Source organism: Oncorhynchus mykiss, chromosome 27 (assembly GCF_013265735.2).
Source record: "Oncorhynchus mykiss isolate Arlee chromosome 27, USDA_OmykA_1.1, whole genome shotgun sequence".
NCBI classification, from domain to species: domain Eukaryota; kingdom Metazoa; phylum Chordata; class Actinopteri; order Salmoniformes; family Salmonidae; genus Oncorhynchus; species Oncorhynchus mykiss.
This window is the reverse complement of record NC_048591.1, coordinates 40,831,547-40,854,788: the sequence shown is the minus strand read 5'-3', so window position 1 is coordinate 40,854,788 and position 23,242 is coordinate 40,831,547. Positions and strand designations below refer to the sequence as shown.

The following is a 23,242-nucleotide window of genomic DNA, read 5'->3' as shown; positions in this document are numbered from 1 at the left end:
TTGATTTTTCTGTGTGTGTCTCTTGATTCATCACAGCCTCATTATTAGCCTGGAGCTAAAGACCCCTTAATAACAGACACCAAGCAATAAACTGGTACATCTGTGAAGGAGGGAGAGAGAGAGGGATAGAGGGGGAGAGAGGGGGAGAGAGAGAGAGAGAGAGAGGGAGAGGAAGCGGGGGAGGGAGAAAAACAGTTACAGGACACAGGGTGGAATAACTTGGAGGTGTGTTCTTTCAATTTCAATTCATTTCAAAAGGTTTTATCGGCATTGGTATCATATGACCACATTGCCAAAGCAAGTGAAAAAGATAATAAACAAAAGTGAAATAAAAAATTGAACTCAGAAAAGTTTCAAAGGAAGAGAGACATTTCAAATGTCAGTGTTGTAACGATGTGCTAATAGATAAAGCTCAAAAGGGAAAATAAATGAACATGAATATGGGTTGTATTTAGAATGGTGTTTGTTCTTCCCTGGTTGCCCTTTTCGTGTGGCAACAGTTCACATATCGTCTTTCTCTGACACTCCCACGTTTCAGCTCCTACCTGCTACTCTCACCCCCTCCCCCTAACAACCCTCCTCTACCCCTGCAATCCCTCCACCCTGCATACCCCCTGCCACCCCCCCCCCCCCCCCCCAACTCCCTCCCCCTGCCACTCCTCTCCCTGCTTTACAGTGTCAACCTCCGCTAACAATATAAAAGAGAGGGAGAGAGAGTAAGCAAGAGAGAGAGGGGGAGAGACAGAGTACAGCTATGAGGGTCAGGCAATATATTAACCTTTACTTATCTATAGTCATGATACTGAACTCCTCTTCTCTGAGCCTTCTATTGAACTACTCCTCTGCCTCGTCCACTTCCTCGTCCTGTCGTCTGCGGGAGCATTTCAGTCTGAATGGGATGTACCAGAAGGGTGATGTGATTCTGGGAGGCCTGTTTGAGGTCCACTACTTCACTGTGTTCCCTGAGCTATCTTTCACATCAGAACCCCAGCAGCTCTACTGTGAGGGGTGAGTATTCATCTACTGGACTGGACTGGACTGGATGTGTGTCTGCACCTCTCCTAAAAAGGACAGATAGACATCCCTACTATAAGGAGCCTCACTATGATCAGTGTTAACCAACCCTGGTGCCGGAGACCTACTGGGTTCTTGTTACATTGGTGAATAGTACATTTTGGTTTCAAAATATCTGTGAATAAATTGTGTGTATTCCATTGTTTTCAATCATTATTCCTGTTTTCTAAGCAAATTTACCTTTAAGATACAGCTATTTTATTATCTATCCTTGAAAAAAGTAACTTGTTTTCTCCTCTCAATCCCTTAAGACAGCACTCTCTCACACACCCTTTAAGAGGTGCACAGGGTTCAACACCTCTAGAGCGATTTAAAACATTTACAAATTGATTGAATGTTCCTTTTCAGTTTTACCAGTTTTGGTTTCCAGCAGGCCCAGACTATGGCGTTTGCTGTAGATGAGATCAACAGAAACCCTGACCTTCTGCCAAACATCACGCTCGGATACCAACTCTACGACAACTGCCAGAAGTTGGGCGTATCGCTCCGTGCTGCCATGTCATTGGCCAGTGGGACAGAGAAAGAGTTCTTTTTGGATGAGACTTGTTCTGGGTCGCCCCCGGTGCTAGGGATTGTGGGAGACCCAGGGTCTACACACTCCATCGCCATCTCCAGTGTCCTAGGGCTGTTCCGGGTTCCCATGGTAAATCAGAAAGAATAGAAAGATGACATCATTATTGGAAATGTCCTTCTTGTATTCCAAAAGCACACTTTGAGTGAGAAACACTAGGTCTTACATGTGTCTAGGCATGAAACATTACTATTATATTAATTCATTGAAGAATAACAAATTAATCATTGTATATTTCTCTCCCTCAGGTGAGTCATTACGCCACGTGTTCCTGTCTGAGCGACCGGGGAAAATACCCATCCTTCTTCAGAACCATCCCCAGTGATTCCTTCCAGGTCTGTCTCTAGAAGGCTACAATGACATGATTACACAGTGAACCGTCAGCTCCCATGTATACTCACTATACACTTCATACTGTGTTATTGCATTTACTGTTAAATATAAGGATAAATTAAAAAAAGCCTAGATAAGGTTAAATAAAAGGTGACAAAAAGAATGTATGTAGTTTATGTTGATCTCTCTATACTCTCCAGTCTCTGTAATAACACCAGTAATGTCTAATCTCTGTTGATGTGATCTCAGGTGCGAGCCATGATCCAGATCCTACGTCGGTTGGGTTGGACCTGGGTGGGATTGGTGTTCAGTGATGATGACTACGGAGTTCATGCTGCCCGGTCCTTCCACTCAAGCCTGGCCGAGTCAGGGGGCTGTGTGGCCTATTCCCAGGTCCTGCCCAAAGACAACCGCCCCACTGAGCTGCAGAGGATCGTGGGAGAGATCAAGAGCTCCTCTGCTCGTGTGGTGGTGGTGTTCTCCGTCGAGGCCTACCTGCTCCCTCTGGTGGATGAGGTTCAGAGATGATTTTATCTTGACAGTTGATCTAAAATAACTCTTACAATACATTCACATTTTAGTTTCAGAGGCTCTAATCCAGAGACACTTACAGTCAGTGATGTGTGCATATATTTTACATATCGGTGTCCCTGGACAGTTAGTGCATCCATCCTAAGATATCTTGGGGGGGACACCCACATATCACAGTCATAGTAAGCACGTATTTTCCTCAAACTATCATCAAATGCATTCTACAGACATAACAGCCATAACAGCTGTAGGATGTTACTCTCTCAAACAACACTGTATAAAAGTGTTACAGCGTATTACCATTGGGGTGGTTCTGATTATAAATTATTAAACCTGTTTTACAAGGTGGTGGTGCAGAATGTGAAGGGTCTCCAGTGGATTGCCAGTGAAGCCTGGTCCTCCTCCTCTGTGTTTCACACCCCCCGTCTCATGCCCTACCTGGGGGGTACCCTGGGTATCGCCATCCGTCGTGGAGAGATACCCGGCCTCAGGGACTTCCTGCTTAGCATCCGCCCCAACGACCAACCTGACAATAACCCTGGAAACAACATGGTGAAGTATTTTGTTGTCTTTTAACTCCAATAATTTATTTAATTACTTCATACATTATGTTTAAAACATTTAAAGGGCTACTTTGCCTATAAATTCTACAATATAGAAGAAAAAATCTCTATAACATTTCCTTCTCTGTTCTGTTAAGGTGAGACAGTTCTGGGAGGCTGTGTTTGGGTGCAGGTTGGAGCCCCCAGCAGGTTGGGTGGAGGCTGGGGGTGATGTATGTACAGGTCAGGAGGACCTGAGGGATGTGGAGACCAACTATGGGGACGTGTCTGAGCTCAGGCCGGAGTATAGCGCGTATAAGGCAGTGTACGCCCTGGCCCATGCCCTGCATGACCTTCTGCAGTGTGTGCCAGGGAGAGGACCTTTCAGTGGGCACAGCTGTGCCAGTCTAGAGAGACTGGAGCCCTGGCAGGTGGGACACACACACAATCACACACAAACAGATGCAGACGTACACTTTGCCAACTGTTTACTTCCTTTTCCTGTTTTCTAAGTCAAGGTCCGCTGACCTCATACTGTCTTTTGTCTACATAATCTCCTCCTCTTTCCTCTCTTCCCTCTGTTCCCTCCATCCCCCTCCTCTGACCAGCTGGTCCATTACCTGGAGAGGGTTAAGTTCACCACAGGGTTAGGTGATCGCGTTTCTTTCGATGACAACGGGGATGCCTTGGCCATCTATGACATCATGAACTGGGCGTGGCTCCAGGACGGGAGCGTTCAGGTGGAGAATGTGGGTGTGATGGACGAATCAGCCCCCGCAGGACAAGAGCTCACACTGGACGAGGACAGAATTTTTTGGAACTTTGAGTCAAAAAAGGTTATTTGTAAAGTTAAATACAGTTGAAGTCAGAAGTTACATTCACCTTATCCAAATACATTTAAACTCAGTTTTTCACAATTCCTGACATTTAATCCTGATTCCCTGAATTAGGTCAGTTAGGATCACCACTTTATTTTAAGAATGTGAAATGTCAGGATAAGAGTAGAGAGAATTTTTTTTCAGCTTTTATTTCATTCATCACATTCCCAGTGGGTCAGAAGTTTACATACACTCAATTAGTATTTGGTAGCATTGGCTTCAAATTGTTTAACTTGGTTCAAATGTTTCAGGTAGCCTCCCACTCCCCATTTCTTCTGATGGAGCTGGTGTAACTGAGTCAGGTTTGTAGGCCTCCTTGCTCGCAAATGCTTTTTCAGTTCTGCCCGCAAATTTTCTATAGGATTGAGGTCAGGGCTTTGTGATGGCCACTCCAATACCTTGACTTTGTTGTCCTTAAGCCATTTTGCAACAACTTTGGAAGTAAGCTTGGAGTCATTGTCCATTTGGAAGACCCATTTGCGACCAAGCTTTAACTTCCTGACTGTTGTCTTGAGATGTTGGTTCAATATATCCACGTAATTTTACTACCTCATGATGCCGTCTATTTTGTGAAGTGCACCTGTCCCTCCTGCAGCAAGCACCCCCACAACATAATGCTGCCACACCCGTGCTTCACGGTTGTGAAGGTGTTCTTCGGCTTGCAAGCCTCCCCCTTTTTCATCCATACATAACGATGGTCATTATGGCCAAACAGTTTTATTAATGTTTCATCAGAACAGAGGACATTTCTCCAAAAAGTATGAGCTTTGTCCCCATGTGCAGTTGGAAACCGTAGTCTGGCTTTTTTATGGTGGTTTTGGAGCAGTGGCTTCTTCCTTGCTGAGCGGCCTTTCAGGATATGTCGATATAGGACTCGTTTTACTGTGGATATAGATACTTTTGTACCTGTTTCCTCCATCATCTTCACAAGGTTTTTTGCTGTTGTTCTGGGATTGATTTAGATTTTTCGCACCAAAGTGCGTTCATCTCTAGGAGACAGAACGCGTCTCCTTCCTGAGCAGGATGACGGCTGCATGGTCCCATGGTGTTTATACTTGCGTACTATTGTTTGTACAGATGAAGGTGGTACCTTCAGGCATTTGGAAATTGCTCCCAATGAATCAGAGTTTTTGAGATCTACAAAAAAAAATCTGAGGTCTTGGCTGATTTCGTTTGATTTTCCCACGATGTCAAGCAAAGAGGCACAGAGTGTGAAGGTAGGCCTTGAAATACATAAACAGGTACACATCCAATTGACTCAAATGATGTCAATTAGCCTATCAGAAGCTTCTAAAGCCATGACATAATTTTCTGGAATATTCCAAGCTGTTTAAAAGCACAGTCAACTTAGTGAATATAAACTTCTGACCAACTGGAATTATGATACTGTAAATTATAAGAGAAAAAATCTGTCTGTAAACAATTGTTGTAAAAATGACTTGTCATGCACAAAGTAGATGTCCTAACCGACTTGCCAAATTCTATAGTTTGTTAACAAGACGTTTGTGGGGTGGTTGAAAAACAAGTTTTAATGACTCCTACCTAAGTGTATGTAAACTTCCCACTTCAACTGTAGTTATATTTCACTACTGCAACAGAAACAGTGTCAAATTATACCAGTGGAGGGCAAAGAAGCATTAAACATGGGTGAATAAACATGGGTGTATAATTATGGGTGTATAATTATGGGCATATTAAAGTCTGATTCTCCCTCCTTGGTCGTCTTTGTAAAAAATAATTTGTTCTTTGACTGACTTGCCTAGATAAATAAAGCTTAAATTCCCGCTCAACTTCGTCCTTATAGCCCCCACGATCAGTATGCAGTGAGAGCTGTCCCCCAGGCACCCGTGTAGCCAGGAAGAAGGGGGAGCCTGTCTGCTGCTTCGACTGCATCTCCTGTGCTGAGGGAGAGGTCAGCAACACAACAGGTCAGTGAAATTCATATCATTTAAAGAATTTGAGTGTGGTTTGGGGCTGGAGAAAATGTTATCCACATTTTCTATGTATGCATTTCTGTCAGACTCGGCCAAGTGCTCGAGGTGTCCAGAGGACTTCTGGTCCAGCCCGGAGCGTGACCTCTGCATCCCTAAGAGGGTTGAGTTCCTCTCTTACCAGGAAGCACTGGGCATCTCCTTGATGACCGCCTCGTTGCTAGGAGCCCTCATCTGTGCAGTGGTCCTCGGAATCTTCACCCACTACCGGAACACGCCTGTTGTCAAGGCCAACAACTCTGAGCTCAGCTTCCTTCTTCTTCTGTCACTCAAACTCTGCTTCCTGTGCTCGCTGCTGTTCATTGGCCGGCCCCGGCTATGGACGTGTCAGCTGAGGCATGCAGCATTTGGTATCAGCTTTGTTCTCTGTGTCTCCTGTATACTGGTGAAGACAATGGTGGTGCTGGCTGTGTTCAGGACCTCTAAGCCTGGGGGGAAGGCAAGCCTGAAGTGGTTTGGTGCTGGGCAGCAGAGAGGAACAGTCCTGGTTCTCACCTCATTCCAGGCTGCTATCTGCACAGCCTGGCTGGTTTCAGCCTCTCCAACTCCACACAAAAACACGCGCTACCATAATGATAAGATTGTTTATGAGTGTGTGGTGGGGTCGGTAGCAGGGTTTGGAGCGTTGTTAGGCTACATCGGCCTCTTGGCGTTCCTTAGCTTCCTCTTGGCTTTCCTGGCAAGGAATCTTCCAGACAACTTCAACGAGGCCAAGTTCATCACCTTCAGTATGCTGAATTTCTGTGCTGTCTGGATATCCTTCGTCCCTGCCTACATCAGCTCTCCTGGGAAGTATGCCGACGCTGTGGAGATATTCGCCATCTTAGCTTCCAGCTTTGGCATCCTGGTGGCGCTGTTCGGCCCAAAGTGTTACATCATCCTGCTGAGGCCAGAGAGGAACACCAAGAAGGCTCTGATGGGCCGGGCCTCAACCAAGACATAGGGAGAATCTTCGTTACCTTTCCTTGATTACTCACATCCTCTCTCCTCGCTTTCATCTCAAAACCAATTAGATTAGAAGGTTTGGAGGGGTGGGATATATAACCTTCTCATTCATTGAGTTTTGAAAAGGAGACAGAGGAGAGAGGACACGAGGAATCACGGAAAAGTAATTGAGATTCTCCCATAGGCTCAATACCATAACAGCAGTTTATAGTGGATTCCTCTTCTCGTCTTCTTCATGTCCTCTGTGCTGATCTGAAATATGAACACTAGGTGGGGGTACTGTGCCTGCTAGGGATTTGCTTCACATTCTGTCATGCAAAGAAAGGAAAGGAGAAATGTATAGTAACAGAGTTTGATGGTCTCAAATAGTTTGAAGTAGCTCCTTTTTGTTTTCACTTCTGTTTGTAGTTTGATGGCAATAAATGAAATCAAAGAGATTTTATTGTTTTGTTAGCACTCTAGTGATGTGTGCATGTGCCTTTTATTGATTATAATTATGATGTTCTGTGACTAAACATTATTTCCTTGGCCTGTTAAGTAGGCTTTGAATGTATTTAATTTGTCTGTGTGCGTGGCTTTAATATTCTATGGGATAGGTTATCCCCGATGAGTGGGTTTCTGCATCGAAAAGATTTCAATTTCAATTTAATCATCACATCGTGTGGAACAGCTTAACTTCCCTGTTCCTTCTCAAGGATTATGCTGCCACACTCATTCACTAATGAATTAATTATTAATTAATGCACATTTTCATTTAATAAAACAGTTTGACCTGAAAGGAGTTGCTTGAATGTGTTTTTATTGAACAGTTGAAATTTAGCGATATATTTTATTAAAATTTCAGGAAACTGTGTCATATTGGAATAGAGAATTACACACCTCATAAAATGTGAAAGGAGAAAACAACATTTTTCATTAACCATATCTAATTGAACTGATTTGTTTTCAGAACTGACATTCAGGGGAGAAATGGATGTCATTAAAATCTAATGAAAAGAAGAGTCATATTGTGATTCAGAGGAAGACTTACTAAGTGTTGATTCACTGTTGACTAACTATTGATTCACTTGACTCAACTATGAGTCACTGCTGACTCACTTTTGAATCATTAGAAACATACACTCCCAGCAGGGTAGAAAAGTCCTGTTCATTTGTGTCCATCAACTTTAGGTATTGACTGGTAAATATGTAACTTGCCGGTAAGTATTATACAATGTATCATGTAATTCCTTGTTAAGGTTTTACCATACAAAACAACAGTGAGATGGTGTGATTAACTAAACACATTGAAGACTATATTTGGACATCATGTGTTTCTTGGTGGTTTCTAATTGGACATCAGGTATTTCTTGGTGGTTTCTAATTGGACATCATGTGTTTCTTGGTGGTTTCTAATTTGACATCATGTCTTTCTTGGTGGTTTCTAATTGGACATGTGTTTCCTGCTGGTTTCTAATTGGACATCATGTGTTTCTTGGTGGTTCCTATTTGGACATCATGTGTTTCCTGCTGGTTTCTAATTGGACATCATGTTTTTCTTGGTGGTTTCTAATTGGACATCATGTCTTTCTTGGTGGTTTCTATTTGGACATCATGTGTTTCTTGGTGTTTCTCTCTGGTCTCAGGAGGATGATGTAACACTTCGGAGCGAAGATGCATAGCAGTAACCCAAAGCTGGAAGCTAAGATGGCGAATATCTCCACAGCGTCTGCGTACTTCCCAGGAGAGCTGATGTAGGCAGGGACAAATGAAATCCACACAGCACAGAAGATCAGCATGCTGAAGGTGATGAGCTTGGCCTCGTTGAAGTTGTCTGGGAGTTTCCTGGCCAGGAAGGCTAAGAGGAGACAGAGGGAGGCCAGCAGGCCAATGTAGCCCAGCACCAGAGAGAAGCCGACCACAGAGCCAACCTCACACTCCAGGATGACCTTTGACCCCTTGAGGCCTAGGTCACGGTAAGGCAGGGGAGGGCTCGTGGACAGCCACACGGCACAGATGATCACCTGCGTTTACAAACACAATTACAAACACAATTTAAATATCTTATAGATGACTGATTAATTCAGTTGGGTGACTTTGAAGTTATTTTAATGTTAAAGTGCTCACCTGAACACTGGTAAAGAGGAAGACACTCCCTCTCTGCTGAACGGGTCCAAAACACCTCATCAGCTGCCCTGCACCGGGCCTGGCTGAGCGGAACGCAGCCAGAACCACGATGGTCTTGACCAGGAGGCAGGAGAGGCAGAGCACGAAGATGACCCCAAATGCTGCCTGGCGGATCCGACACGCCCACACAGAGGGACGGCCAATGAACACCAATGAACACAGGAAGCAGAGCTTGAGTGACAGGAGAAGCAGGAAGCTCAGCTCCGAGTTGTTGGCCCGCACCTGGAAGGGTTACACACACATGGTACCATATAAGAATTCTCAATTTGATCCCATTCAACACTTTATTAAAACTCTTACCAGAGGGGTGTGGCGGTGGTACACAAAGAACATAAACACAGCCACTGTTGCCACAGCGCCGCACACGGCAACAGTGGTCAGGGTGACGCCCATCACGTCATTGAAGGAGAGGAACTCGAGCTGACGAGGGATGCAGGCGGTCCGATGGCTGTTGGACCAGAACTCCAGAGGACACCGGTCACATTGCAAAGAGCCTGGGAGAAAAGCATCATTAATTATTCAGTCTAATAAGTCTTAAGTAAGCATTAACACACAACAGACTGTGGGAATAACCACCCACCTTAGTGATGTGAGAAGACTGATGATATTCAGTAGACTGACCTGTTGTGTTGCTGACCTCTCCCTCAGCACAGGATATGCAGTCGAAGCAGCAGACAGGCTCCCCCTTCTTCCTGGCTACACGGGTGCCTGGGGGACAGCTGTCACTGCACACTGACACAGGCACCTGTACATGCCATGTAAATAATTTCATTTGAACAAAACCATTCACTTCATGTTTTAAAAATGGTCTTTCTTACCATATTAGATCCTGTGTTCCACTGGATGGCTGATTGGTTGATGAGGAGATTAGACCCGTCTACACGGCCAATTGTGACAAGTTTGAGCAACCCCTGGGGCGTGGCCTGCCAGTTCACAAGGTCGTACACAGCAGGGACGTCCGCGCCCCGGAAGTAGAACGGCTCCCCAAGTGGAGTGGTGAAGTTAACCTGGTTCAGGTGCTGCAACAGCTTGGAGGAGTGGAGACACAAACATGACCATTACACTGTTAATATGATGTAATAACTCAAAACATATCCCCATAGTGACTGCTAAGTGAACATGAATATTTATTGATATTAAATTACAAAAAATATTACATTGCCATGACCAATTCCCCCCTGATTTATTTAAGTGTTTGCAAATCATCTCTAATTAACACGGCAATAGATGAGAGTACCTCCGCTGGGCTGATGTTGTAAGGAAGGGAGCAGGTGAAGCTGCTGCCCCAGGTAGGGCTGTCTCTCTGGGGGCAGGACAGCAGGCTGTGGAGGGCGTGGGCTGCAGAATACACAGCCAGGTACACGTTATAGGTTATTCTCAGCTGGGAGGTGTCTGTGAAGGGGCTCTGTATCCCCTCCAGAGTCTCTGCCCCACTGCAGGAGGCCAGGCGTGGATGAGGGGAACTGGAGGTGGGAGGAGGGGTGTGTGGTAGTGACACAGAGGGGGTTGGAGGAAGGGGAGAGGGGAGCAGAGACGTGCCGTGTCCATGTGCTGCTCCAGGGCTACACCCAAACACCGTTTCCCAGAGTTCCTTCAACAGGACATCTCCGGGACGACGAGAGGGGTTGAGACTTCGAAGGTGGGCCTCAAAGCCAGGAATAGGTGCACTGCGGATAGCCACACCCACGACGCCCTGAGCGACGTTAAAGAGGGCGGGGTTTCGTAGGAGTTGTCCGCTGGTGCTCCATGCCTCACTGGCCAGAAACTGCCTGTCCGTCACGTTTCTCCTCCCCAGCTCCAGTAGTAACGCCCCCATGTCAGTGTACCAGAGGAAGACCAGGATCACCCGCGCTGTCGAGGCCTGGACCGTGTCTGCTGCTCGCTTCACATCCCTCACCAGGTTTGCCCGGTTGAGGGTCTCAAAGAACGCCAGGCACACCCCCGTCCCCCGAATCTCCTCCTCAAACACCTGGGGATCAAATTGTCACAATACTGATACTAAGTTGATGAAAATATTTTTTTTAAGTATCCAGTGTTCGACATAATGTAAATGAACAAATTACAGTTTTCTATACAATTGTTTTGTGATATAAATTAAATTCTGCAGTTCTTTTTCTGTAAACTGAGGAAGAATTTATAAAGTCGCAAACAAAATTTGAAGTAAAATAAAGAAACACCTGTATGGCCAGACGACCGTAGTCGTTGTCTACAGCAATAGCCCCGACCCAGGTCCATCCCAAGAGCCAGGTGAGCCGGGCCATGGTGAGGGCCTGGTAGACATCACTGGGGATAGTCCTGAAGAAGTTAGGGAACTCCTGTTTGTCACTGAGACAGCCACAGCTGGCCTGGTAACTGATCTGAGGACAACGCCATTGAATCAATCATTTCTCACTAAATACCAGACCAGATGAATTATAAGTCATTAAAGCATTATCACAATCTTTCTAGCTGAGTGTACAAAACATTAAGGACACATTGAGTTGCACCCCCATTTTCCCTCAAAACAGCCTCAATTCGTTGGGGCATGGACTCTACAAGTGTCGAAAGAGTTCCATAGGGATGCTGGTCCATGTTGACTCCAATGCTTCCCACAGTTGTTTCAAGTTGGCTGGATGTGGTGAATCATTCTTGGAACACACGGCATTGCAGTTCTTGACACAAACCTGTGTGCCTGGCACCTACTACCATACCACGTTCACAATCTTTTGTCTTGCACATTCACCCTCTGAATGGCCAATATACACAATCCATGTCTCAATTTTCTCAAGGCTTAAAAAAAATATTTTAAATCCTTTAACTTGTCTCCTCCCCTTCATCTTTACTGACTGAAGTGAATTTAACAAGTAACATCAATAAAGGATCTTATCTTTCACTTGGATTCACTGGGTCAGTCTATGTCATATAAGAGCAGGTGTTCCTAAAGTTTTGTCCACTCAGTATATAACCTGGTTGTTGAGAGAGAGACTAAGGACACAATCACATCCAAAAAAAATTTATGAGGTACCAAATACTCTCAAAAAATATCTCAGTAAATACTAGACTATCTGAAATATGATGAATTAAAGTATTATGGCAATTTTAGCCATTGCACTTCCTGGTTGTGTGGAGAGAGACTGACCACAGGCACAGAGAGAGGCCCCAGGGTCCTGGACAGGATGATGGTCTGAGTGGACGATGCATCACCAATGACCAGAGGAACAGGGCAGTCACTAGATGGCCGTGCTGGACAGGACAGAATACCCATAACATGGATGTTTAATCAGAACCACATGATACCAAGTACATGAACTACAGTATTTGTTATTAATTTAGTGTAGGATATCCACAATATTAGTGGCTATTTGGCAAATACATTTCATTACGTTTTAATTTTAGGTAAAGATGAGGTTGAGGTTAGTGGTTAAAATCACATTTGAGGTTAGAAATCTCTGTAGTTTCACATCTGATGTTCCCCCCTGACAACAGGGACAGTGCCCCTCGCAGGCTCCAGGGGTGCTGATTACAGCTGTCCAGGATACGGTAGCCCAGCTGAACCCCCGGCAGCAGGAAGGGGTTGCGGTTAATCTCGTCCACCGCAAACACCAGCGCATGTGCCCATTGCAATGGTTCCTCTTGGAAACTGAGAGCAGGGATGTGAAACATGAGACAGGAGAGAGAGCGAGAATGACAGAGAAACATTCATCATGTGTAATTGAGGATGATGTAAGCCTGTAATCAGATTCATGTCATTTATTGTGAGGAGAAACAACATTCAACATAAAACAACACAACAAAAATATATTTCATGCTGAACACGATGGAAAAATACCCCAATCTGTGACAGCAATATTATTTAGGTGTTTGCATTTACAAGAAATATGCCGTGCCTCATTGTACTCAGAGAAATAGAGCACCGTGCTACAGCAAATACAGTCTCTCTCTCTGAGATGACACACATTAGAATTGAAGAGAGAAGTTGGACAAAAACAAAGATTGAAATTGTTTTGCAGACAATTTGTTAACATCAGATTTGAAATTGTCTGTAAAAACAATTTTGCAATTCATTTTGAAGTGATTATGATTCTGTGTCAACAGCAAAACATTTAGCATTTCAATTTTAATTGATTATGATTCTGTGTCAACAGCAAAACATTTAGCATTTCAATTTTAATTGATTAAGATTCTGTGTAAAAAGTTTTAAAAAGTCCAATGGTCCATTTTCCAGTCTTCTGAAGAGAACAACGTTTAGATCAAGTCTGACATGAAACAAAAATAAGGCTAGGAAAATAAAGAAAGAAAAGTGTCCTGCTAAAAATAAAATGCTGTTCCAAAATGAAAGAAAATGACTTACATCAAAAGAATAAACAAGGATTAAAATCTCATTTCAACAAGCTTTGAAAAGAAAGACGCAAGAAAAGTGTGATAAAAAAGTTAGAGAACAGAAATAAATGAAATAACTTACTTGACACAGGCCTGCAGGTCAGGGGGTTGGCTGAAGCTCAGGTCTGGAGCAGGAGGGAGGTTATGGAAGGGGATGAGACCACCGATCACGACTTCACCTTCCTGGAAGAGACCACGGTCATCCAGACCAACCGAACGATCCCACCGTGAACACACAGTTGCCTGACCCATCCCTGACCCATCCCTGACCAGCCAGGGCAGTAGCAGGGGAATGGCCGGTGTCAGCCAGGTGAACCAGGGGGACATGGGGGAGCTCCTCTGGACACACAGACAGGAAGGCAGTTGACCAGACCAGACCAAAACCTGTCCCAATGTAATTTCTAAATACTGAATAAAACATGAAAAACTACACCACAGTTGTAATGATGAAACATACAGATGAGTCAAAAAGAGTGTAAAGATTATGATCAGAAATTCTCCCAGTCTTTACATCCAGCCTGGTGGGGGAAAGTTAATGGACTTTGCTCCCAGATGTTTTATGTAGCACAGATCAGCCTCAGTGGTTCTTCGTCAGGTGAAGACAAGCTTGGGTAGTCGACCAGTCTCTATCAGTCTCTTGGTCTGGCAGCAGCCTCCTCTGATCTGGCCCAGTGGAGGATAAGGGAGTGTATTTATAATGACCAGAGATCATAGAGAAGACACAGAGTAAACAAGATGACACACTGAGACCCTAAATCACAGGCCTCCTGAGTGTTGCTGTTAGGGATAGCACAAAACAATTAGAGACAAGGGTGACAGGGGTACTTTTAATTTTGAAAAATATGTTTTTAGTTTTGTGCTGCACCAATCATGGAATTATGGTGGGGTGAGGAAGGGGGGTGACGGAGGTACAAGGACCAGGACTGAAGGGCTAGTGTGACTTAATCTCCAAATAATAGTTTGAGGATTTAGATGGCCACAGGTGCTCTCTCTCTCTCTCATCTTCCTTACTGCTCATTTCACAAGCAATTACATCCCATTATCCACACACAGCAAGATACAAAAAACACAGGCAGGGAGGGGAACTGTGTGTGTGTGCGTGTGCGTGTGTGTGTGTGTACATGCCATGGCAAGAGTAGTTGTATACCCCGGTGGCTACAACACCGATAAGCACAGAATACAATTAGAGAGTGTGTCGGTGAGAGAAATAGGGTGGTAAATAGAGAGAGAAATGGAGAGAAAGATGGTGGAAAATAGAGAGAAGAAAAGACACCAAAAACAAACATCAAGATAGAAGACCAGTAATCAAACAGACAGACATTCAGACGTTCAAGTCACATTTTTTATGAATTTTATTACATCAGTAGGAAAATGCTCACAGTAATGTTCCGAGTGACCATACAAAGAAAGAAGGATGGGTTTAACAGTGAAAAGAAGAATAAAAACATGCAACTTGGTCTAGTCGAAACACCCTTATCAACCTATTCCACTGTGTGTTTCAGTTCTTGTAAACATCTCGTTTTTTTAATAACCAGCTCCCAATTTTCACCCTTTTTTTTTTGCAGTCTGTATTAAATTAATTGTAAAAAAAAAAATTCAAGCATGTAAACTCAAAAAGTTTCACATATGTGATAATTTTTAAAACATTAGAAAGCGAGAAGTCAGAGCAAGCAAGAAGTCCGAGTATTTCATCCAATCCCACTATTACTTATTCTGTGAAAAGATAGTAGTGCACTGTGATGTCTACAGATCGATGCATAGTCATGCTGGACATTTAACATGCAGAAAACAGAACAACTAAATGACAACACCTTAAATTAAAAACGAATCTACAGCAGAATATGTACCAACAACACCAGCACACAGAGGACAATCAGAGGAGAAGGGACACTTGAGGAAGATCTTTGATGCAACAGATCCCATCCCTTAAAAGTGGTCCCCCACTGGGCACACACTGGTTGAATCAACATTGTCTCCACGTCATTTTAATGTTGAACTAACGTGAAATAGACATTGCATTGATGTCTGTGGGCCTCTGATAATACTAATACACATTTAAAACGTACAAAGACCAAGACAACACTTCCCTTCAGAGTTAAACACATTTGTAAAGTTTCCTTATTTTCTGCTTTATAGTAGATGGCGTTAGCTTGAACAGGAAGTAGAATTACAAGAACAGACAGGACAGGAAATGGGTACAATCAAAGTAGGAAGTAGTTTAACAGTCTGTTCAAACTACATTTAAAGAACATTCTGATCAGGACATGAAGAAGAATAAAAAAACAAGACTGTCAGACCCAATCAGGTACTTGACTTTATATCTGAAAGTATTATTGGACAGCCCAACCATGATATATGTTTTTTTCCTTGGTCCTAAGCAGGAAGCTGATTTGCTGCGTTTTGGAAGTACATTATACATCATTCTATGTAGGTGATAACCAGGAAGTGGGTTCAGAGTCTGAGCAGGAAGTAGACCTCCGGTTCTGATTGTATACAGGAGTCTGTGGGCAGCAGAGAGTCATCATGATAATGATCTCCGTATCCGTACCCCAGTGTGGTGCACCCCCCCTCAGGCAGCCCCCTTTCCTCCAGCTGGTCCAGGTAGCCCGCTATGTAAGAGCCTGTGGAGTGTCTGTTAGCTGGGGGGTTCTGACATGCTGCTACTTTAGTACGCAGCACTACCCCTCCCACGCTGGAGGGGGCGCTCATGTCCCGGGGCTTTAGAGCCTCCCGCTGCCTCTCTCGAGCACGATTGTTGATGTGACGCACACGGCTCTGGCTCCGAGAGGAGAGACGGCGAGAGAGGAGGGGCGGGGAGTCCTCCTGGGTGTCAGGGACAAAGTTTGAGGAGGGGCAGGATGGGGGTATGAAGGGTTTGGGGGGTATCTGTAACTGAGGTAACTGGGTAAGCTGGGGTGCCTGGGGTCTGTCCCCGTCTCTGTCATCCCCCTCTAGGGTGACTAGTTTGCGTAACTGCTCGGTGAGGGGGTCTGCAGACTGCAGTCGTTGGGACAGACCTCCCAGGCCCCTCATCCTCCTCCGCTCCCTCATACAGGGGGTGATAAAGCTGCGGCTGATGATGTTGTACTTGCTGTGGAAGTTGCAGGAGATGTCCTCTGATGTCAGGTCACCCAGAGACTTGGACTTGCAGGGGCTGGGGGCTGTGGATGGTCTGAGGATAGGTAGAGGAGGGGTGAGGGTGGAGCCCAAAAGGGGCAGTGATGGGCGACCAGATTGGGGTTGGAGCTGAGTTTGTGGCTTGGGCTGGGTGTCTGATTGGGGTTGGGTTTGGGTCAGGGGTTGGAGCTGGGTGTCTGTTTTGGGATGGGGTTGGGGCTGGGTGTAGTGGGAGGCCGAGGCAGTAGAGTGTCTGAAGCAGTCGTAGTCTCGCTGACTGGAATCCACACTACAGTCTGAGCTGGGGGAGTACAGGCCTCTGTCTCTGGGGAGGCTAACAGACCTTGGACCAGAAAGAACAGACATACACTCTGAGGAGGAGAACCCATTCTGGAAGCAGGTTGACGCTTCTCCCTGACCCTGTCCTTCCCCTGTCCCACCCTGGTAGCTCCTGGTCTGGGGCTGGGTGGGACCACTGTAACTGTGCTGCTGGGTGAAGGCTCTGGTAATGTGTCTGCTATGAGTGGAAGGATGGCTGTTCAGGAGGAGGGGGCTGGGGTTGGGGGGCCCTTTGCAGGAGGAGGGCTGAGTTTGAGGGGTTGTCAATGGGGCTTGGCGAGGGGAGGGCTGGTGTGAGGGCTGTTTGACGGGTGAAGAACATTGGGAGTGCTGGAGTTGAGGAGCAGCGTAGCATTTGGTTGGGCTGGTAGCGACCCAGGTATGGTTGTGTCTCGGTAATGTCAGGGTCATCTCCAGTGGATCCTCGTCCACGTTAATTTCCACCTCCATCAGACTACTTCCTTCCGTGTCATGGCACAACAGGAATTGGTCAGACACTGTACTGTTGTTGGACAGGCACGTGTAACCCCACGACAACCCCCACTCTCCCACTGACCCCAACCTTTTAGGATCACACTCACCCCCGTAGCCCTCTCCTTTCTCCTCCACCACACCCCTCCGTGAGCCCACCCAGCTGCCATTGCCTTCTACCCCTAGGAAAGGAGGCACCTTGGCTGGGGAAGGCTCCAGGCTTCCCATGGGTGTGTTCTCCTCAGAGTCAGCCTGGATGTTGCCGATGGTCTGCTTCTTCAGGTTGTAGACAGAGACTGGAGACAATACCTCCTCATCCAGGATGGTATAGACCTCCTCCAGCTCCGTGGTCTCAGGACTGGAGAAGAGAAGGGGCGCATTGGGGTCTGTGTGGGAGGTTTTGGGGTGGGGTGAGAGTAGATTCTGGTTCGCGTGGTTAGGGGTCTGGCTTGCTTTTTGAGGAGTGATAGGTCCGTTCATTGCCTTGCGGGGGGAGGAGATGGTGTGTGGGTCTTTATATCGGGTGGTATAGTCTATGGTAACCTTATCGGGTGTGCTGGAGTCCCAGACAGCAGGATCGGACAGACAGGACATGACACTGAGGGTGTGGGGGTCAGAGTTCATTGTGAAATCATTCTGGTCGCCGGTGAGGTCAAACTGACCAATCAGAGCGGAAATAGACCCGTTGGTGGTATCGTTGCCGAGGGATACGGCGTCAATGAGATGTGAGATGATGCTGTCCTGTAGGTGGACGGGGCTCTGCAGATCGGACCGGTCCACATTCAGTAGTGAGATGGAGAGCTCAGAGGAAGGAGAGGAGGAAGTTGCTGTGTTTGTTGTACTAAGTAATGTTGTCTCTGGTCTGCTCTCACTTGGTACGTGTAAACAGTTGCTCTCTGTCTCTGTTGAGCTGCTGAGGTGACACAACGTCCTTTGGCGAGAAGAAACGCCCTCAGCTTTGCTGGGTGGGTTGACTCTGTCTTGTGTTTGGTTTTTGGAGTCACCATCTACAGTTCCTCCTCCTCGGCCAATGACCAGGTAGGAGGTGTCATCTGATTGGTCAGACTCGGTGGTGTTATCCTGTGCGTTGTTGTGATTGATGGAAGGGGTGAACACTTTGTGCTCAAGGGAGGCGGATGATTCGACGACGAGTTCCACAGAGTGGGACCCGGGCTGGTTAAAGGGGGACGTTCCTGTGGAAACAGACAAGTTAGACAGTCAGAAAAGGTTCAAACATATCACAGCCGTACGTAGAACACCAAGTCAACCAACAACCAACCGACACATTCCGTCCAATACGAGCCAATAGCAAACACAGAGACGAATGGAATGTACCACCAAATACGACTGTGAGAGGGGTGTTGGAGAATGAGGCTGTGCAGGTAACAGAAGGAACATCCATTTTTTAGGGGGAACTTCACATTTCGTAAAACAGATGGTCAAAAGGGATCAATTTAAAAAAAAACATTTTTTTAAAGGAAAATGTACATTTAGAAATTTTTACAAAGTTACATCAGTGGCATGATGTAATACTGGGATGTTTTAGGATGAGGCAACCTTAGGAGGTGTTTTGGTTTACCTGGCGGGATATCCTAGTCAGTTCTCTACTACAGAGAAGCACCACAGAGTGAAGAAGGAACAGAAAAGGCAAGTTAAAGTAGTGAGGAAGAATAGAGTGCCTGGATTTGTCAATTCACATGAAAACACATTTTTATTTCTATATTTTAGAAAATGATGAGTTAGAAACAAGCAAAGGGATTACATTTCATATAAGACCCATAGCACTGTTTCACTGAGAGCGCAGGACAACAACTCTGAGCATCATGTCACACATATAGCAAACAAAGTCAGTTGCTCTGCCTTTACAGGTAAGCCTATGGTCATGTATTGCGCTGAGAAATAGGCAACATGATGCTGTTACACTGTCGGTTGGTTTCTTGCGTTGGTTTCTTCTTACATGTTAGATATCTATTATAACATATTGCTTGTTACATGGCATACCGTTAATTGTTATGGTTGATGTAAGAGTGTGTGAGGTCTACTGAGAAGGTCTACCCACCGATGTGTGTGTCTGCACCCAGGTCAGTCTGCTCCTGGTCGGGGGAGCAGAGGGAGAGCTGTCCCTGCAGTAGCCCCTCCAGGGGCATGGAGATGGGCCTGTGGGTGAGGGGTGTTGGGCGTCTCTCCACCATTACCCCCTCCCTGTCCCTTTCCCTGTTCTGGGACCCCTCCCCCCCAGCCCCTGCCCCGGCCCACACTCTGTCCTTGCGGTCCGATATGGAGGCCTTGCCGTCTGATATGGAGGCCTTGCGGTCTGATATGGAGGCCTTGCGGTCTGATATGGAGGTAGAGGACTCAGCGAGCTTCATCTTGGTTTTCTTGCGACGGTTGGCGGGGGCGCTGGCGGTGCGTCGGAGGAGGTGGTCACTGATGGAGCGTTTCCTGAGGGCCGAACCACAGCTGGTGTCTACTGAAAACTTAGAGGGCCTGTTAAATAAGCCCCTGATGCCTCCTAGCTGACGACCCTGATGGGTGGAGAGAGAAGAAGAATGAAGAGAGAGGGAGGGGAGAGAGAAGAAGAATGACGAGAGAGGGAGGGGAGAAAGAAGAAGAATGAAGAGAGAGGGAGGGGAGAGAGAAGAAGAATGAAGAGAGAGGGAGGGGAGAGAGAAGAAGAATGAAGAGAGAGGGGTGAGAGAGAGAAGAAGAATGAAGAGAGAGGGAGGGGAGAGAGAAGAAGAATGAAGAGAGAGGGAGGGGAGAGAGAAGAAGAATGAAGAGAGGGAGGGGAGAGAGAAGAAGAATGAAGAGAGAGGGAGGGGAGAGAGAAGAAGAATGAAGAGAGAGGGAGGGAGAGAGAAGAAGAATGAAGAGAGAGGGAGGGGAGAGAGAAGAAGAATGAAGAGAGAGGGAGGGGAGAGAGAAGAAGAATGAAGAGAGAGGAAGGGGAGAGAGAAGAAGAATGAAGAGAGAGGGGTGAGAGAGAGAAAGTGTTTAGTATTTTACATGAAAATATGAATTGCATGGCGTGAGGAAGGTTAGATAAGATGTCATGCTTTTCAATCACATCACAGTATTCCCACCACAATGCAAACATGCCTGAGAAACAATATAGACTGAAAACATTAACACACTTCACTCTACACAAAACAAAATATTTTCAGCAAATCAACACTTCTTTACATGAATTCAGATTAAGTGCTGAGCTGTCATTGCCACTCCCACTCAGGTTCATCATGGGGAGAATCTCAATTTGCATTTCCTTGATTCCTTGCATCGTCTCTCCTCGTCTCCTTCTCAAAACCCATTGGATGAGGTCAGAGGTCCGTCCCGTCTAACCTTCTCATCCAATAGGTCTCGAGAAGGAGGTCGAGGAGAGCGGACATGGGGAATCAAGGCAATGCAATTGAGATTCTCCCGTGGCCAAAGACATGCCTTTAGATGGCACTATAGCATAACGGTAACTACTAACCACAGACAAACAACCATCTCATTCTCTCACTCACAATCCTTGCACATAGTCCCTTTTTACCATTATCTGTGTAGTTAGTAATGCCATGAGCTCTGATTTTATGAACCCGATAATGACTGATAAAATGCATAGAAAATCACCTAACAAGAAAACACATCCACAATACACCCAATATACCAATCTTAGATATACAGTAGCATACACACAGAAATACATCTGAAACCATTGGCACTCCACCACACACAGTGGAAACAGTTGACAGTCGTGCAGATGCCATGCAGCATACATAGTCTACCCAGGATACCTTGTGGGCTCCTAGAAAGTGCATTATGGTAAAGCTGGGGTTCAGGACTAGTGGATTCCACTGGAAAGGAAGAAGGTATCAGCTTAGGAGAATTATATAGCTGACAACTAAGTGTAATAAATATGTATATGTAAAAGCTAAAACTGATTTTTCCCCCTTCAGACCACTTACTTTCTATAGGGTCAGAGTAGCACTAGCCTGGTACCCAGATCTGATCTCACTAGCCTGGTACCCAGATCTGATCTCACTAGCCTGGTACCCAGATCTGATCTCACTAGCCTGGTACCCAGATCTGATCTCACTAGCCTGGTACCCAGATCTGATCTCACTAGCCTGGTACCCAGATCTGATCTCACTAGCCTGGTACCCAGATCTGATCTCACTAGCCTGGTACACAGATCTGATCTCACAAGCCTGGTCCCAAATCTGTTTGTGCGTTTGCCTGCTCCATAGGCATTGTCAAGCAAATCATGTTTTGCAGTTCCATAAGGACATGGCAAGATACCAGAAACAGACTGGTACCCAGGCTATATTAAAGAGACCAGAAACAGACTGGTACCCTGGCTAGGGTCAGTGGTGACATGTGGAGAAGAGGACCAGGGATACCAGGAATGTCTCAGACTGTACCTATCTTACCATAGAAGGGTTATCTCACTGCAATGTACTGTACCTACCTTCCCATAGATGTCATGAACTGATACGTGGATAAAGATTGACGCCTCAGTCAACCCCTCCAAGTACACATGTCTATAACCTGAAGAGAGAGAAAGGGAGAGAGACAGAGAGTTATCGTTGTGGAGAGGTCATTACAATACCCCATGTATATTAAAAATAACACTGCATGGAATAAGTACAAGATAAGCTCCTTAAGGACAACCTAGAGACACTATTTGCTGACTGCAACAAAGAGGGGAACGTAAGCAACTTCACTTTCTACACAGACAATCCCCTGGCATGACACAGTGCTATATTAACACAGACCATCCCCTGGCACACTACCCCTATGTCAAGAGAGAGGGTATTGTCCCAGGGTGGAAACTCAGAATAGTAGACATTGAGGAAATTGAAACAACCTCTGTCAACATGTACAAGTCTGGGACAGTAATGGTGCAGGGCTTCCTCATGCAGTTCCAGTAGGACTTTTACGGTGTCAAAGAGAGAGAGAGCACAGCAGGAAAGGTTCTCTCTCTGTGACGACTCCCCCATCCTGAGTGAGTCTGATCACACCTCTTCAAAATGTCCTGCAGACAAAGATAGTCACCCCCAGCACTGAACACTCCCAGGTCCCACAACTGCACTGCTCCTCCAACACTGAGGGATACATTCACAGAGCTGGAGAGTGACATGGGGGAGCTCAGAGAGCTAGTCCACACAATACAGACATAACAACCCCCCCATCAGAGGGTGGAGATGGACGGCTGTCTGAGTTGCTGGCTGCTCTACAGGCTGAGGTGAGAGAACTTAAAGAGGCACACATGGCACTGAAGGAGGAGGTGAGAAAGCTGAGGTGTGACAGAGAGCAGGACACTCCCCCAGAGAAGCCAACAGAACGGCCAAACTCAGACCCGGACCACAACCTCAACACCAACCCAACAGAGGACAGACAACACAAGACCCACCAACACAACAGACTCCACCCCTTCCCAACAGACTCCATCCCTTCCCAACAGACTCCACCCCCTCCTAATGACAGTCCATCATTACTTTAAGCCATGAAGGTTAGTCAATTCTGAAAATGTCAAGAACTTCAAAAGTTTCTTCAAGTCCAGTCGCAAAAACCATCAAGCACTATGATGAAACTGGCTCTCATGCACTATGATGAAACTGCCACAGGAAAGGAAGACCCAGAGTGTCATGCCCTGATCTGTTTCAGGGGGTCACCCATCTTGCCCACTTATCCCCTGGGTATTTCTATCTGTGTTTTCTGTCTGTCTGTGCCAGCTCGTCTTGTTTGTTCAAGTCAACCAGCGTTTTGTCTCAGCGCCTGCTTTCCCAAGTCTCTCTATTGGTTTTGACCCTTACCGGTCTTGACAGAGCCTGCCTGCCGTCCTGTGCCTTTCCCCCGACTCTGGATTAACAACCTCTGCCTGACCTGACCCTGAGGCCGCCTACCGTCCTGTACCTTGGCCCAACTACTCTGGAATATCGA

General features: G+C 46.0%; 3 protein-coding genes across 6 annotated transcripts in view; 1 reads left to right on the top strand and 2 right to left on the bottom strand.

Annotated features, from left to right (window-relative positions):
- The first annotated feature begins 738 nt into the window (after positions 1-738).
- On the top strand, positions 739-7,515 carry LOC110508043 (extracellular calcium-sensing receptor). Its single transcript, XM_021588490.2, has 9 exons — positions 739-1,008; positions 1,423-1,717; positions 1,894-1,980; positions 2,228-2,494; positions 2,855-3,061; positions 3,210-3,482; positions 3,660-3,887; positions 5,734-5,857; positions 5,950-7,515. Exons 1-9 carry the CDS (start codon positions 755-757, stop codon positions 6,861-6,863), a joined length of 2,649 nt encoding a protein of 882 aa, XP_021444165.2. The 5' UTR covers positions 739-754; the 3' UTR covers positions 6,864-7,515.
- A 132-nt stretch (positions 7,516-7,647) lies between these two features.
- Positions 7,648-14,083, bottom strand: LOC110508042 (extracellular calcium-sensing receptor-like). The gene is made up of 10 exons (XM_021588488.2): positions 13,473-14,083; positions 12,472-12,650; positions 12,150-12,253; positions 11,209-11,388; positions 10,269-11,000; positions 9,850-10,059; positions 9,653-9,776; positions 9,332-9,525; positions 8,972-9,253; positions 7,648-8,868 (listed from the first exon to the last, which is right to left on the bottom strand). Exons 1-10 carry the CDS (start codon positions 13,715-13,717, stop codon positions 8,446-8,448), a joined length of 2,673 nt encoding a protein of 890 aa, XP_021444163.2. The 5' UTR covers positions 13,718-14,083; the 3' UTR covers positions 7,648-8,445.
- Positions 14,084-14,724: 641 nt separating this feature from the next.
- The window catches only part of LOC110507225 (1-phosphatidylinositol 4,5-bisphosphate phosphodiesterase eta-1-like), a 147,662-nt gene continuing 139,144 nt past the window's right edge, over positions 14,725-23,242 (bottom strand). For 2 of the 4 annotated variants that reach the window (XM_036964769.1, XM_036964770.1), the window contains 4 exons: positions 21,768-21,847; positions 21,094-21,153; positions 19,377-19,842; positions 14,725-18,510 (listed from right to left, as the gene is read on the bottom strand). In XM_036964769.1, the coding sequence (XP_036820664.1) occupies positions 15,842-18,510; positions 19,377-19,842; positions 21,094-21,153; positions 21,768-21,847 (3,275 nt within the window). In that variant the 3' untranslated portion in view covers positions 14,725-15,841. Of the gene's footprint in view, positions 18,511-18,896; positions 18,925-19,376; positions 19,843-21,093; positions 21,154-21,767; positions 21,848-23,242 lie in introns of all 4 variants that reach the window. The other 2 variants (XM_036964772.1, XM_036964771.1) reach the window with 2 other exon arrangements.